Source organism: Xenopus laevis, chromosome 2L (genome assembly GCF_017654675.1).
Source record: "Xenopus laevis strain J_2021 chromosome 2L, Xenopus_laevis_v10.1, whole genome shotgun sequence".
Taxonomy (NCBI): Eukaryota; Metazoa; Chordata; class Amphibia; order Anura; family Pipidae; genus Xenopus; species Xenopus laevis.
Window position 1 is genome coordinate 40,123,545 of NC_054373.1, and position 17,221 is coordinate 40,140,765.

At 34.5% G+C, this 17,221-nt stretch overlaps 1 protein-coding gene across 1 annotated transcript in view; it reads right to left on the reverse strand.

Moving 5' to 3' along the window:
• The window catches only part of LOC108707447 (interleukin-1 receptor accessory protein-like 1), a 745,402-nt gene that overhangs the window by 577,636 nt on the left and 150,545 nt on the right, over nucleotides 1-17,221 (reverse strand). The window contains exon 2 of the mRNA XM_041581751.1: nucleotides 12,442-12,547. Coding sequence (XP_041437685.1) covers nucleotides 12,442-12,523 — 82 coding nt within the window. The 5' untranslated portion in view covers nucleotides 12,524-12,547. The remainder of the gene's footprint in view (nucleotides 1-12,441; nucleotides 12,548-17,221) is intronic.

The window sequence follows — 17,221 nt, forward strand, 5'->3', positions numbered from 1 at the left end:
TAAAGAGGAACTAAATATATAGGAATAATTTAACACTCCAATAGACTGATTTAAGATCTGTACAAAAGCCAAACTTGCAGGAACCCAACCCTCCTTCTATGTCCTGTTCTTTGGTCAATGCTAAGGAATTAATGGCAGAATGATGGAACAACAAATGAAGAATGCTGACATTTCTTCTAATATCCTAATATTTTACAGTAGGGGTTCTACAATCATTAAATCGTTATACAAATGACAGCACTTAGGAGACTATTTATCAAATTTGAATCTGTAATTTTAGAGGCTTTTGTTACATTGAATAAACTCAGTTAAAAAAAACTTGAATGTTTGCTTATTTATTAAAAAATCTGAGCATAAAAAATGTGATTGAATACAATGTAAAGTAAAACCAGTAGCACACTGATAATGGTGAAAAAATAATTTTGTGGTTTATTTAGCCCATGTGCAGACAAATAAAGGGCAACATTTCGGGCTCCACTGAGCTCTTTATCAAGCCTGATTGAATACAATAGTGATAAAACTGTTGGATGATTTTTTTGGTCAGACATAATATCAAAGGCTATTGTGATACTAAGCTCTATAGTTAGTATAGGTATGGGTATATATAATTTAATTAAAACTAGGGAGGGGTGTGTGTATGGATGCTGGTTTCCATTTGGAGGGGTTGAACCTGATGGACCTTGTCTTTTTTCAACCCAATTTAACTATGTAACTATGTAAAACTTGAATACTACTCCTATTTTAGATGGGTCTATAAACTCATTCAATCAAAAAACTGAAATAAATTAAAAACTTGAATATAAAACCCCCTTCAAATTTGCCTGACAGCTCCCTTTTACTTCTTCATGACCTCATAAGCTTTTAGATGCCGAAGTTTTACTTATGTGGTTTTTGGGGTTTTTTTGTTTTTAAAAACATAATGAAAATTCATGAATTTAACGCAAAAAAAATCAAAGCATTATTTGTTGTTTATAAAATTATAATTTATATGTTATGCATGGCTCTTGATTATTATACAGGTATGGGACCAGTTATGCAGAATGCTTGGAACTTGGGGTTTTCCAGATAGGGGGTCTTTCCATAATTTGGAAAGGAAAAAGAAAATATTTTCTTAAAATTGGAATTATATGATTAAAATGGAGTCTAAGGGAGATGACCTTCCATAGATTTCTTGAAAATTGGTTTCTGGATAACGGATCCTATTCCTGTATGGAAATTTTTGTATTCAATAGTACTCTGCAGTCAATAACATGACCGCATAAAAGTATAAAAGGTCACAGACACCATGTACAAGTAAATAGTTTACAGCCTATTTATGGCTTTTGTGTTATATAGAAAATCATGCACTTTTTGTTGTAACAAAATACAGTTTCACGGCCGTATAAAGGCCCTAGGTCACCATTTATAAGGACATAGTCTAGTCATGTCTCTTGTGCATTATTTATAAATAACATACTGTATGTGATCACATAAAATATTAAACGCATATTTATTGCAGTTTGGCGCAATTGGTTATTAGTAGCTGTATCAGCAGTACATGTATACCTTAATATCTTGGAATAAAAACAAAAAAAATAATGAATGTACATAGCTACAGTGTTTAGAATAGCACCCTTATTCATTTTACATTCAATTATTTGAAACGTTTATTTAATCTTTAACTGAGAGGTCACACTATGTTTTAAGTCAAACCTTGAATTTCAAAAAACAATCATAGGTTCAAAGATATATGGTCCAGCATTTATGGCATGATACAATGGCATAAACGGAAATAGTTTGGCCCCCCAGAAAATATAATAGGGGCTGTGAAAAATGTAAATTGTTGATCAGTCAGAGCCACATAGAGCTCTCTAAATTGCTTGGCTCTCATACTTTTGCAGCTTCCCATAATCCCTCTAATAATTATTATTATAAATAATAGATACAGTATGTCCAGCATTTACTGGTTGAATTTTGGTGCCAAAAAATCCAAAAGGCTCTGTTTCCAGATGCCATCTTCCAAAATCCACTTACATTACTGACCCATCATTGTCCATTAATCACTGAAGAGTGTTGGAGCCTGTGGTTACACCTCACAATACCAATGATAACCTTGTTCAGGTATGGGATGTTCTGGATTTCAGGAAGGTCATCTCCCATTCCCTTTTCTCTAAAGGATAAGACAGTACCTTGTACTTGATCCTAGCTAAGATATAATTCATTTTTATTGGAGCAAAACAATTCTGTTAGGGTTTAGTTAATGTTTATGTAATGATTTTCAGCAGAAGATCAGAAGATCCAAATTACGGAAAAACCAAGGTGAAGGACATACAGGGGCATATTTATCAAGGGTCGAATTTCGAAGTCAAAAATACTTCAAAATACGACCATCGAATAAATACTTTGACTTCGAATATCATTGTCAAAGTTTTTTTCAGCAAATTTTGGTATCCTGTGGTCGAATTAAAATCATTTGATTTCGATTAAATCCTTTGAATTGAACCATTCAAAAGATTTCAGCGAACGATCGAACGATTTACTTTGACTTCCAAAAAAGCTCTAGAAGGTCCCCATAGGCTAACATAGCACTTCGTCAGGTTTAATTTGGCGAAATATTGAAGGCTTTTAAAGAGACAGTACTTTGATTATCGAATGGTCGAATAATCAAAGTATTTTACTTCTAATCGAATTCGAAGTCTAAGTTGTAGTATCATATTCGATGGTCGAAGTATCCAAAAAATTACTTTGAATTTCAAATTTTTTTTACTTAGAAAATTTCCTCGAATTCACTTCGACCCTTCATAAATCTGCCCCACAATGTATTAGTAGGTACAAACAACATGAATAATATAATAATATTTTTAGCAAAGAATGATGTTTTAAAATATTGCTATTATATAGGAGGTCTCATTTGTCTGGATCATTAAACACACACAAAACAGTGCATTTTGTATTAAGCCACCAGACATTGTTACAAATTTTAACCAAAATATTTATACTTTAAAACCCACATTCTAGTTTTTAGCTGTTTCACAGCTTATGAAAAGGCTTGATCCTTTAGCTGCCACTAATAAATGCTATTAACCCAATAATATGGTTTTCTGCGATCCTATGCACGTGAGAAATTTGTCTGACAGATTTTAGGAACATGACATAAAACTAGGGAAGCATTTCAAAGCACAAGAAAAATACATTTTATGCAGGTTTGTTTTTTACTGAGACTTTTGAAAATGATATTTATTCAAAAAGGTGATAATATATTATTAAGAAGAAAATTAGTTGACTAAAAGCCCAGTATATTACTGGGCAGAAAATATATTTTTCCACATTTAATGGCTGGCAAGAGAAACGTCCAGATGCAGAAGTCTGGCAAAGGAAGCCTCTTGGCTAAACCATTATTGATACTGGGCAATTTTTTTGCAACCTTGAAATACACTTCACAAATGACAACGGTACTGTGAAAAGACACAGCTATATGCTACATAACCATTGCCAATATGGATTTTAAAAAAATGTATAGCGAAAGTGCTATGTGCTTTTATATAAAGGGACTAAAATATATATATATATAAATATATATTTATATATACACTCATATTTTGTACTTCTATAAAAACCCACAGTACACATCTTTCCTTGACAGTTTCTGTTCATGGCATGCTTATAAAGTGATAAATGCAAAGGATGTGCCTTTTCACCAGCTGCTTAAACCTGAATTTCTTTGCATACAGCACCTTATGTTCCAAATGTTCCAACTGTTAGATCCTCCCTGTGATATACATATTGCTTTTTATGCATTCTAAGTGATATATAAGGCTCATTTAACAGAGCAGAACAAGGCCACATTATGAATACTAAGAATATACAAAGTATACTGATGCAAATCTATAGGGTATGACATACAGTGACACACATAAATGCAGACACCCATTCAAAAAAACAGGCTGGTCAAGTCATAATCAGATAGATGGCAACCCTAAACTAGATGTTACTTGGTCCCACAGCAAATTCAACTTAGGGCCCCAAAACACTGGTAAGTTGACCTATTCTACCATGATATATTGATAAATGTCGATCACTTTTAATAAAACTTTTTTTTTTTCACTAGTAATGAGTGAATATGTTGCTTCGCCGAAAAATTTGTGAAACTACAAAAAAAATTTGCAAGAAGACAGTGACTTTTTCGTTGCGGCAATTTTTTCCGCTGAAAATTTTTGCAACAGTTTTCATGAAAAAGTTCACAGATGTCGAAATGCAGAATTTCTCAGTGAATCCATGGCTGGTGAAAAATTTGCTCACCACTATTTTTCACAATGCTGTGAGTGCGGATTTCCTGGCACCCAGGTAGTTTATTGTTTGCTGAGCGTCTTCTCTGCTAATAGGCAGAGTAAGCACATGCCTAGGGCGCAAAGCTGAGGGGGCGCCAGTTATGTACCTCCTCTGTCGCCTACCCCCAGTCTGTTCCCATCTCTGCCCAACTTCTCTCTGCCCTTTTCTTTTTTCTGCGCACCTACGCATGCATGAATTGACGCTCGTGTGCGGTCAGAGAGGGGACCACACGCGAGGACCAATTTGTGCATGCGCACTCGTGCTGAACCGGTGCTGCGTCGGCCCAGCTTGCCTAGGGCGCCCGTGCGGCGTGGCCCTGCATGCATATACAGATGTGGGGCACAAAGGTCTGGTGCCTAAGGCAGTACTGGACCTAAATAGGCTGTTGAAACTAAGCATTTATGTTCAGTGTCAAGGCCAGTTCTGTTTGTGATAAATAGGTGGTACCAGTTATTTTGCGTTATTTTATTCATTAAAATTTTTGCCCTCTTAATCTTCAATGCCTTAAGGTTTCACAGAAACATTTATTTGGAAAAAAATAAAAACAATATGCTGAAATTGTTCTAATCAGTCTTCCGGCAGATTGTAAGGTGTCTACATTCAATAATAAGGTTATTTAAATGTAAAGGAGTTTGCTAAATGCGGCATTCAAGTACAACCTGTTCTTGGAGCAGATAAAATATTTCATAAGGAAATGCATTGCTCTTTACCTCTAATGACGCTGAAGAAGAAAAACTGGTTGTTAACATATATTGCTCAGAGTATAAAACTCACCACACAAACAAAATTACTATAATATTCAATCTCTCCTTTCTCCTGTGATTGTCAGTATAGACCGAATAACAATGAAAGCAAGAAAGAAAATAACATATCTATGCTTCTGTTATAAGGCTATATTTGTTTGTTTTTTTCTTTGTTTTCTCAATCGGTTATCAGCCTGGGCCAGATTTATGGAAACGGGAAGTGTAAAATGCAGACAAAGGTTTCTTTAAGTCAAAGACATCTAATGAAATGTACCTAGAGTTGAATTAAAACTCCCAGCATGCTCTGTGAATCATATGCTGAAGTGCATTACAAGCTGAGCTCTTACATGGTTACTTGAAATGAAAAGGGGTCAAATGACAGAATTTTGTTTAAAATGTGCTCTGGATTTAAATGTTTTAATAATCTATTCTCAAAGAGCTTAAAACAAGTCTTCCCAGATTTCGGGAATCAGTGTTGCTAGGGTTATACATTAAAAATATATTATTCTAGAATTTTTGTTACTGTGAATTATTCTTACTATTCTTTCTATATCTGCCAATTTGTCTTTATTTCTCTTGTTTTTTTTGTTTCATTGCTTTTTTTCCTGCTGATCATTTTCTTATTGTCAGTATATATACCCCTTTCTCATTTACATACCTTTTTTATTGGTTATTTTATTATTTTTTCACTCTCTTTGATACCCCTCCCCCTTTTACATCTTTAACCTTGTCGTCTTCTTCTGTAGCTTTGTGTAGTAAATTCCTAATGTTTCTATATCCCTGTTACATTATGGGGTCTATTCATGCTGTGTAAAATGAAAAAAAATGTGTAAAATAAATAGCAAATTTATAAGGGTATTATAACCCCTTGTTGGCTGTAACAACCCTTTGTCCATCTAGAAATGTTCAGAGCATGTGGTACATTGGACTCTATCACACAGGATGGGCCTTTGCTATATGGAAGTAAATCATGTAGTGGTGTGTGCAACTACAACATCCCACCTCCACTGTCAATTTATTTAACAACAAATAAAGAAACGAGTGCCAGGAATACTTTGCAACAATAACAGGTTTTATTGTCCAAGACAATTGGCTCACAGGGTTATACTCACAAATCCAGAGAGGGTTCAGCACAACACTGACGCAGCACTGTGTAGAGTATTTAGGCAGTAGATAGTTCCTCTGGATGTCTACCTTCAAGTGCATGAATATCATACAGTACTCATTGGTTCAGGGAGATATAAACTAAGCCTGATACCCTACTCAATCTGCAAATTGTTTTGTGAAATTGTGGCAAAAATTTGGTGTGACAAAAAAAATCACCACAAGAAAGAAACAACCATTGACTTTTATGCATTTTGAGTGAGAAATAACTTGAGAAAAGAACACCCATTTTATGCATTTGGACAAAAAGTCGACAAGACTAAAAAGTCACCAAAAGAAAAAAAAAGGCCCATTTTGAAAACTGACCTATTCGGGCAAAAAAAACCTTCAACTTCATTTTGGTTGGTCTTTTTGAATTTGATTTGAATTTTTCCAATTCAAAATTCGATCCTTGATAATTATGCCCCTATATCTTAGTTGGGATCAAGTACAAGGTAACGTTTTTATTATCACAGAGAAAAAGGAAAGAGTTTCTTAAGATTCAAATTATTTTATGCAAATGCAGTCTATGGAAGATGGCTCCCCCATTATTTCTGGATAATAGATCCCACACCTGCAGTATTTTGATGTAGTTTTATTCACCTTGATAGCTGAGGTAATTTACGTTGAGGATAGCAGTGTTCAGCATTTTATTCAACACTTCCTTCCTTTCATTCACACTGAAAAATGTATGTAGGTTCTGCTCTCCTATGAATATAGTTCTGCATGCATTCGCCAATGCTGTACTCATAATGAACAGGTGGGGTGAGGCATATAGGCATCCCCCATCCCTCCCCCTACTGGTCCTAGTGTTGTGTGTCATTCAGAGACACAAGTTAGGGCTCTGGTGGTCACAGGCTGCAATGAGACCCTGTACTGACACAGTGGCGGAACTACCGGGGGAGCAGGGGGTGCGAGCTGGCCAGGGCCCGCACCCCCTCAGGGCCCCCCGGCAGTCCGTTCACTGCTCGAAATACGGCCAAATGCGGCCGTGTACGGAGGGGGACGGGGCCCGGCTGCGCGTCACGCACCAGGGCCCGCCCCCCTCTAGGATCGCTACTGTACTGACATATGGGGTTGCCTTAAACCCACTGGTGCTGCATTCTGCACCTCACACCATCAATGTACATTTGTTTTCAATGAAAACCACACTTGAGAATATTCTCTCTTTCTTAAACAAGGTAATGTTCAAGGAAAAAGGAAAAAAGTCATTTGCTTTTGTCAGTATTTTTTTTTTCCATTTGAGTTTTTTGCCAGCTTTCTATTTCAATAAATAAGACCCATAGTATTCCTGCAGCCCCTTTTGTTGCAAGACCACATGATGCATTTTATTTCAATTGCAGCTGTTTCTGAGCTGCAATCTCAGGTCTCTTTTAACAAAACCATTTTCTTCAGTGGTGTCAATAGATGTTACTGGGCTCACAGCAAATTCAATTTATGATAAGTTGGACTATTCTACAAAGAAATATTAAAATTACTTATTAATTAGGGCCTCACTGGGCCCCTACACTCCTGGGCCCCTCTGCAGGGTCTGCTTCCTCTGTAGTTACGTCCCTAATTTTCTTCCTGAACATAAATTTTTTTAAATGGGATTAAAAGGTTTAGATTTTGCAAGTAAAATTACACTTTTATTTACTAATGTTTGAGATTTCAAAGATTTCAAAAGAAAAGTATGTTAAAATATTTGTTTGCTCCTTGTACATGGGACTGAGGTATTCAAATACATTTTTTTGTCTTTTTAGCTTTTTACAACAATTCTAGGTCATCTAATGAATGCTGTAGATATTGTCAGAAAGAGCAGCGCTGAGCATTTGAGGGCATTACAGATATATATAAACGCATATAACCATGGAAACAAAACTATGAGAAATGTGGTTATTCCTATCGCTATGGAAACAGAGCAGAAGCAAACACAAGTTAACATGTGTGTGTATGTGTGTGATCACATGGGATGGGTGTATATTTGTGTTTGCGTGTCCATATATATGTTCTGAATAATAAATCATAATTGGATCTTAAACTGTGCTATAAATCTTAAGAAAATTTAAAAAATAAATAAATAAATAAATATGCCATTTCGTTAAATATTCAATCACCATACTAATATAGCTTTTAGCTTCATTTGGAGCTTCACAGACAACTTACACACATTGATCAATAGGATAGAATGGCTTTATTGACTATAATACCAGTTGGTAAAGTGGTTGGAAACTTTGATAACTGAGCCAAATCACTCAAATACATTTTGTAAACTTTGGTAAAAATTAAGAAAACATTTTAAAAAAAATTGCAGAAAGAAAAATGAAACATTTTTCCTTTGTAGATAAAAATGGGGCTGTAGTTTTTACATTTACTGCATAACAGCAATATGAATTTAATTACAGAATCATTCCATTTCCCAATTGTCTTATCTGCAGCCTTTGTCTTATGTTATGTTTGGTCACTATGGGAAAACAAGGAAAAAATGTCGCTTCTTTTCCTTTTTTGTGTAATAACATTTGAATAAAACATATTCTGGAACTGGTACTGTAGGTCCACAGATTAATTAACTTAAAGAACTGTATAATAATTTCACACATTTATGGGGCAGATTTGTGAATCTGCCCCATAAATCGTTCCACATTTACTATTCTGTCAACCATTTTAAATAGGATATTTACTGCATATTACTTACCAAAATATGTTTGGTGACGTTCATCATAAACAAAACTACTCTCTCTTCCACTATACTACACAGACAATATGAACTTGTAATATTGGGAAATAAAATAACATTATTTTCAAAAATACCCTCCGATGCATTCAATATTTATGATGAGAAAGCATACATTATACATTCAAAAGCCATTAGACATATAGGGGCAGATTTATCAAAGTGTGAAATTAGAGCTCACCACTGTAAAATTCCACCACTCTCCGTTCATTCCAATGGGATTTTAGGAGGCATATTTATCAAATGTTGAACTCTTTCACCCATAAATATGCCTCTAAAAATCTCATAGGAATAAATAGAGAGTGGTAAAATGTTACTGCCGTAATAATTTCACACTTTGTTCTGCCCCTTATTCATGTTTACCATATTTAGCTTGTTCTTTTTTTAACTTAACAACATAAAATATCTCACAAATGAACTTACTGAGTAATACAATACAGTATTGTATTATGGTATATTATTACAGTAATACAGTTTTGTAAGAACTACCAATGTATTTAATTTGAAATGTTGCTATTGTGCATTTCTTTACTATATAATAATAATATATACTTTTTACCTATAAAGAAAAACAAATGCCATTAAGTATAATTTTGTTGAAAGTATCCTCCTTAAATGCATAGGGCTTTTCATATACTTTTCAATCAGGTATGGGATCTGTTATCTGGAAACCCATTATCCAGATATTTCTGAATTAAGGAAAGGATGTCTCTCATTATACAAATAATCCACATTTTGAAAAAGTATTTCCTTTTTCTCTGTAATAATAAAGCAGTACCTTGTACATGATCCAAACTGAGATATAACAATAATCCTTATTGGAAGCAAAACCAGCCTATTGAGTTTATTTAATGTTTACATGATTTTCTGGTAGAACATTCTGGATAACATGTCCCATACCAGTATATGGCACATGATACATCCTAACAAGATCCTCATAAATGACAGCAACCACTGTCAGTGGTGCATCTCAGCATTAATGGTACAGTACCATCATTACTGCCATTAAAATGTGTATGGCCAAGATCCCTTTTAGGAAAACACAAACTAATAATCACAACACTGTTATTCTACATGTGATTTGATGCCATCATTTAATAATTGGTAATGTGTTTAAAAAAACTATAATCACATAAAGATGTGTCTACCATGCCATATTATTATTATAATTTTAGGTTATTGTTGCTCAGTTCTTCATTAAGTCCAGAGCTCAGTATTCTAAAATAAACTCAAATGTGCTCAATTTTGAGCTCATTCACATGCTTTCTCTGCAATAAAATCTATTTTTTTCATGTGAGTCTGTTGCCCAACATATAGGGGCCGATTCACAAAGGGTCGAATATCGAGGGTTAATTAACCCTCGATATTCGACTGGGAATTAAAATCCTTTGACTTTGAATATCGAAGTCGAAGGATTTTAGCGCAAATAGTGCGATCGAACGATCGAAGGATTATTCCTTCGATCGAACGATAAAATCCTTCGAATCGTACGAAGTGGCCCAAAAAACACTTCGAAATTCGAAGTTTTTTTTACTTCGAATCCTTCACTCGAAGTTAGTGAATCGGCCCCATAGTTTTTCATAGCCAGCATTGATATAAAATGTTTTATGGACAAATAAAAAATTTGCTATAAATCTCAGCGACTGATTTATCATATCATATTATTAGTAATTTGTATTATACAGATAATTATTTGGGGCGAGAAAGCAATTGTTAAATATACAGTGTAATTCTATTAGTACAGCGACCAACATAAACATATTATAGACCGAAATATTAAACAAATATTTCCTTTTTTCTGAACAAGCATTGTAACTGACTTATGATTAATTATTTGCAAGACATCATAAGCATAAGCAATTAGGGAAGCATTTTTGCCTTTAATTATCAACATAAAATAAGACAAAATAATCTTGTTTTTTTTTCAATTCCATGGCGAATGTTTTATTTAATTATTGTTTATAATCAGTACAGATATTCTTAAGGGGGGCTGTGCAAACCAAGGAACTAATCCTTACTAATTTGTTTAGGTAAAATATCCAGAATATGTTGTGTGCCAACTAATAAATATTACTGTAAAATGAACTTCAACTTCTCCTTCTGGAAAAAATTGAAAAAAAAAAAAATGTGCACGGTATCCTATACAAAGTATGTGCTTATGCACTTCCTCTTTATTTCTTCTTCTTTTTGCAATCATTATTCACTTTAATGACATTCAAGGCCATTAACTGTAATGTTTATGTCATCAGAAACATTACAGCATCTATTTATCATTACCTGTGTCATGTGTGCACTGGTGATGCTGCAGGTAGTACAGTATTGGTTAGTGTAGCCAACAAGTATTTAATAAACAATATTTCCCATATATTTGGCAAAATTGTAATCTCTCTGCAACTAAGTCTGCATTTTGCAGCTCCACGTCTAAAGCTGGCCATAGACGCAAAGATCTGATCGTACGAATAGAGGATTCGTAAGATTTTCGGAGAGTCCTGACATTTTTGGTCCGGCAGAAATCAATCGTTTGGTCGATCGGACAGGTTAAAAGATTTCTGTCGGCTGCGGATAATATCTCTGCGTGTATTGCCGATTGTACAATTTATAGAGGGAGACTGTCACTAGCTTTTGTCAGACATTACATTCGTACGATTGCTGTCAGGGACAGAACATCAACTGATCTATTCTTTTGTACTTTATTTGATCAGAATGGTTAGTGGAAGGTGGGGAGATGGAAGAGTCCGATCATACCATGATTCGTGCGATCGGATCTTTGTATCTATGCACAATGCAGCTCTCGACAGTCCATTTACCAACACCTTTGAGTCTTCGTAGAGCATTTTGGCCATCTTGAAACCCTTCTAGTGATGGGCGAATTTGTTCAGTTTCTGTTTGCAGAAAAATTTGTTAATTTCCCGCAAAATTTGGGAAATGGTGAAAAATTAGCAAAATGCATTGAAGTCCTTGGGCATTAAAATTATTGTGACGCCCGCGACAATTTTTATACACGTGCCTATTTTGTCCAAAAGCATTAAAGTAAATGGGTGTTTGAATAATTTTCACAGGCGTCAGAATAGTCGCGCACATAAAAATTGACACATCAAATTTATTTGGCCACCAATTGACTTTAATGCATTTGAACAAAATAGGTGCGAGTATAAAAATTGTCGCCCACATTTTTTTATTTTTTATTGCGGCAGATTTTTTTACAGTGAATTTTTGTGAATTTATTCACCGGTGGCGAAACACAGAAATTTACCGCAAATTTGCTCTTGCCGAATTTATTCGCCCATCACTGAACCCTTCGCTTAACACAAACACAAACTTTATGGCATTAAAATTCACATAAAGAACTGTTTTTTGAACTTTTGGCTTCTGATAAACCATTTATAAGAACCATTCATTAAATGCTGTAACAAAAATTCTTGAAAAGATTGTTGTCCAGGATATATGTGTGATACCTCTGGCATGATCTGTACCAAAATATAAAGTTAAATTAAATTTCCATTTGTGATTTTACAAGCTAAAAAATGTACTCACCAGACCCCCTTTTAGTCACCACCTTCAAGCTGTGTGTTACTGTAGCATATAAGAGGATCAGATGGGGAATAGGAGCTTTCATCTTTCACTTTTCAATGGTAGTTCTCTAAAAAACAACAAGAACAAAAAGTAATGTAATATTTGTTGTATTAATTAGAGTAGACACATTTTTGAAAAACCTTCACATTTTGAATGAAATTGAAGATGCACAGCTCCTTCACTTTTTTAATGCTGAACCTATTTTGTACATGTAAGAATAGTGGGTGATATTGCAAGGCCACCACTTAGAGAGCAGTAGTATAATCAATAACACACAGCGTTGACTCCAAACAAATCAATCATTAGACAAAGCTATGAATTTCAAGGAAACCCCAGAGGAGACACTAATAGCATGAATGGCTGATGCTGACTTTTATCATTTTCAGTCGCCTTAACCATACTTTATCACTAGTATAGAGAATGACACCATTCCCTGGAAACATACAGACTCAATTGTAAAAGGGAAGAATGATGATTTATCTGTGACTGTACTGGGAACATTACAACGTAGCATTTTCTGAGACATCACTTTTGTTTTAATCATGTACCATTTTTTTGTACAATACCATGTTCAGTATTTGTATTGGTTTTCTGCTGAGAAAAACACTAATGAAGCACCTTTTTTCTTTTCATTCTGTGTGAATACAAATTATTTTGACACTGGGAAACCTTACTCAGTCACAAACATTTCCTACTGAAATGAATAAGACTCTAGATATACCCCATAAGACGGAAGAGAAAATGAACAGTGTTCCTTCTCTAGATCTCTAAGTAAACTCATCAAATTTAGTTTTTTGTTTTTTCATTAATTGCATTTTGACATGTTCAACGTCACACTTATCTCGCTATACATATGAAGGCTCATTTATGAACATGAAAAAATGAATAACAAGCACCAATTCACTGGCACATAAAAGCAGAAAGAAAAGTGAATGACTAGTGCGGCAGATGCTACTTACTGCTGTTACTCTTCTGGGAAAAAAATGCAATTGCACTTTATCTTCTGTTTGTGGTTTTAAGACATAAAGGGAATACAAGCCTTACAAGACCCACATGAGGTCAAAAATGTAACAACTGATAACATAATTTGTGCCATTGTTCATAAGCCCACTTACCCTGTGCCGTTGTATCAGTACTAAATAGTAATAAGCAATTTTTTGTCTCAGTCCCAAAAATGATCAAATCCCTTCATTACAAATCCTTGATAACCAGAGGGAGCTTTTACTTACAGGGTAGAAATATGAAAAAAATATTTTATTTGGAGTTCAAAAACCATGTAAAAAAGAAAAACCCCAACTTCGCCAAGTTGTATATGTCAAGTTAGTTTATAATAGGTCCATCTATCACACACTGAAAGAAATGTAAGCTTCCCCTTTAATGCATCAATTTGGAGTTGCTGAAATTTCAATAATTACATTTTAAAGGGTCCCTAGGTTTTTTATTAGATGATTTTCCAACTTAAATCAAGGTTAATGCAGGTCAGCAGATCCATAACCAGGCCGGTGGCTGAGCGGGCACAAACAAAAAGCCCAATGAGTCAACATTGGACAAAAATAAGGTTAGACAAGAGAGCTATATAATAAATTGGACAAAGGCGGAGGATAACTACTAAACTAATCAATACACAGCAGAGCTGTAATAGACCTTTGTATTAACAAACACCGATATTGAGCTGTTGCCATGACAACATGTTAACATTGTGCATCCTTCCTTATTACAGGCAACAATCGGTACGTATCAACACAGCCTTAGGGTATAGCAACATTTAAATGAATGAACCAGTACCAGTATGTGCCTTTTTATTATTAATATTACAGCTAAAATAGTAATCTCATATTTGTCATCATGTTTCTACTGCAAAGAAGCATCCATCCTAATTTCAATAACGGTGGAGCATGATGAGAAGTCAAATAATAAAGATTTTGAAAGTGATGAAGAGCACTCTGAGGCTATATCTAGGATAGATTCAACCTCAACTCAAACCAGCCCGCTTTGCACATTATTTTTTTTTTTTTGTGAAAAGGGTTGAAGTCAATAGACGACGATTTTATTTTCACAAGCAAATTTTTTTTTCTTACTCCAAATTCTCGCAAGTCATTGGGCATTTTTTCATGTCTCTGCAAATTTTGCAGTTTCGTACAGATGGCAAAATTTAGAATTTTGATGCAAATGCATTCCTGCCGAAAAGATCACTGGTCTAACGTAAAATATATATATACATTAATTGTGCTTCTCCCTTTCTCTTGAAATGCATTCTGTATGACTCATTGTAGAAATTATGCAAATATCTCTAATATTGTAAATATTTAGTTTTGTACTTTCTATGCCTATATCGAGGAGAATTTCCCACCTTGCACTTGCTCTTCAATAAGAAATTTATTACACTGGATATATTAATAAGTTCTGCTATAGTAGTAGGATCACATATAGGTGTTTTGATATCACCTATTTTAAATGGCACCGCTGTAATTTCTAAGGAAAACGTTTGATAACTATCTAAATAACAAGGTATGCTATTAAAGCAATAAATGGTCTTATACAGTTTGCTCCACCTGTATAAGAAAAAAAGATCCATAATTCATAAGTCATAAGTCTATAGATCATCTATCCACCACTATGTTTAATTCCATTCCTCCATTTTTTTTGAAGGGACTGCAAAAAAAACCTTATACACTAATTTATTATCCTCTATTTAAAATGTATTTCTTATTACCAGAGTAATTAATTTTCCATGAAAAGAACTAGATCAGTGTCTGTGTTATACCTTGAAATATGAAACTATCATTAGTATAGAACTTGTTTGAGAGTTTGGGGCCCATTTGTCCATTATGAGCTTAACAAAATGGTTAATGGTCTTGTTCCAGCAATTAATCATGTTACATACCATGCTATTTCATCTTACGTTGATAAATTCTATATTGGTCTCATTCTGCTTAGATATTTTGAGTTTCTCATGTATTTCATTTATCTTTCATCTGAAAATAAATGTGGAATAAGGAAAATAAGAGGGGGAAAAGGTGATATGTGAAGATATATATATATGTGGGTGTGGGTTTATATGTATATCATCTATCTATCTACTGTACCTATCTACAAACACACATATATGCATACGCTCAATTTCCATATGTGCATATGCACAGTAGCCTAGAGCTATTATGATCATACTGATAAAATAAAAATGGCATCTGCGAGTAACTCCTTCAAATCAGAGACAGTATACTTTCATCTCTCTATGATAGATCAGCTGGAATGTAATTCCAATTTCCTCCAGGACATATGAAAGGCAAAACATTAAGAATAGGAGCAGCAATATGAAAAGGAAGAAATTAGAATCAGTTCAGTATGTGAAGGGATCTAATATTACATTTAAATGTGAGGGTTTATTATCAAAATATCATGAAAAATGAGGGCACCTGAATCTCTTAATGCACCAAATCTTATAGGTATGTGCTACTAAAAGTTATAAATATGATAATACTTCTCGTGTTTTGTAAAATAGCCTTTTTTTTAAAGCAGGTAGTTCAATAAATATAAATTGAGGGTCAGTTATACACCACATGTATCATCCAAACCAATTTATGAATTTTCCCGTGACCATCGTCTGATATGTTTGACACATCCAACACCAATTTATCCACCATCCAACCTCCTAAACGATTCCCAAAGAAACACTACCAGTAATCTTGAATAATATACTTAAAACTGTGTAGGGGTTGAAAAAAAAAAAAGCTCGACACAAAATGAAACAAACTGTGAATTGCTGTTTGTAGTTTAAGTTAAAACAGATTATCTGGCCTTATCTTCAATGCATAAATGTTCATCCAGTATCATATTAAATACATTTAATGTTAATTCCTATATTATGGCAAGGAATTAAAGCTTGAAACTGGTCAAAAATGTATAGCAATGTGTTATTTTCACATTCTACCCTCATATTAACCTTTCTTATTTATCTCTTAACCTAGTTCTATCAATTGTAAACCTTTCCCCCAGACATTTATTTTATTCCCTTTTTTATATACTGTATTTCCCATATAGTAGCAACACAAGATAACTAAGAGTAAAAATGACCAAAGTAATGGTTTAAGGTTCAAAATTTTGGTGTTGAAGGTGTGCTTTGTAGCAATGGGGGATTAAATTCGGCAGGCATGGATTTGCGGCGAATTTCCACATTTTGTGGCAAAACTGTGAAAAATCCGCCAGCGGAAAATCCTCCTCAACAAAAAAAAAATGGTGCCCATTGACTTTAATGCATTTGGAAAAAATAATCGCGAGAATAAAAATTGTTGCTTGCGTCAAAATTGACATTGGATCTCACGTTTAGCTAACTATTAATAATTTGCATGAGCATTACATGAACAACCATAGGCCCCCTCTCAGTCTGCCGTCCCAGTAAGCAATGTCCGCCAGCCACAATCCCAAAATCAGCAGTCCAGTTATCCCCCCGCCACCTACCCCCTTTCCTTTGCCTCATTTTAATATGACCTAACCCCGATAAGTATGCTGGCCTGGTCATAACACCCTTCCTCCTATGATTTTGCCCCATCTCCACTTAAGTGCAGCAACCTTCAACTCCACTTACAAATATAATTGCAGGACACCAGAAAAGAACGTGGGACAGTCCATGTTCATCAGTATAACTGACTTTATTACTGCTGAATATATGAGTATGTTGCAAAGGTGAAGTGTGTGGATCTTCCTGAAAGTAGGCAATTACTCATAAGATCTATCATTACAC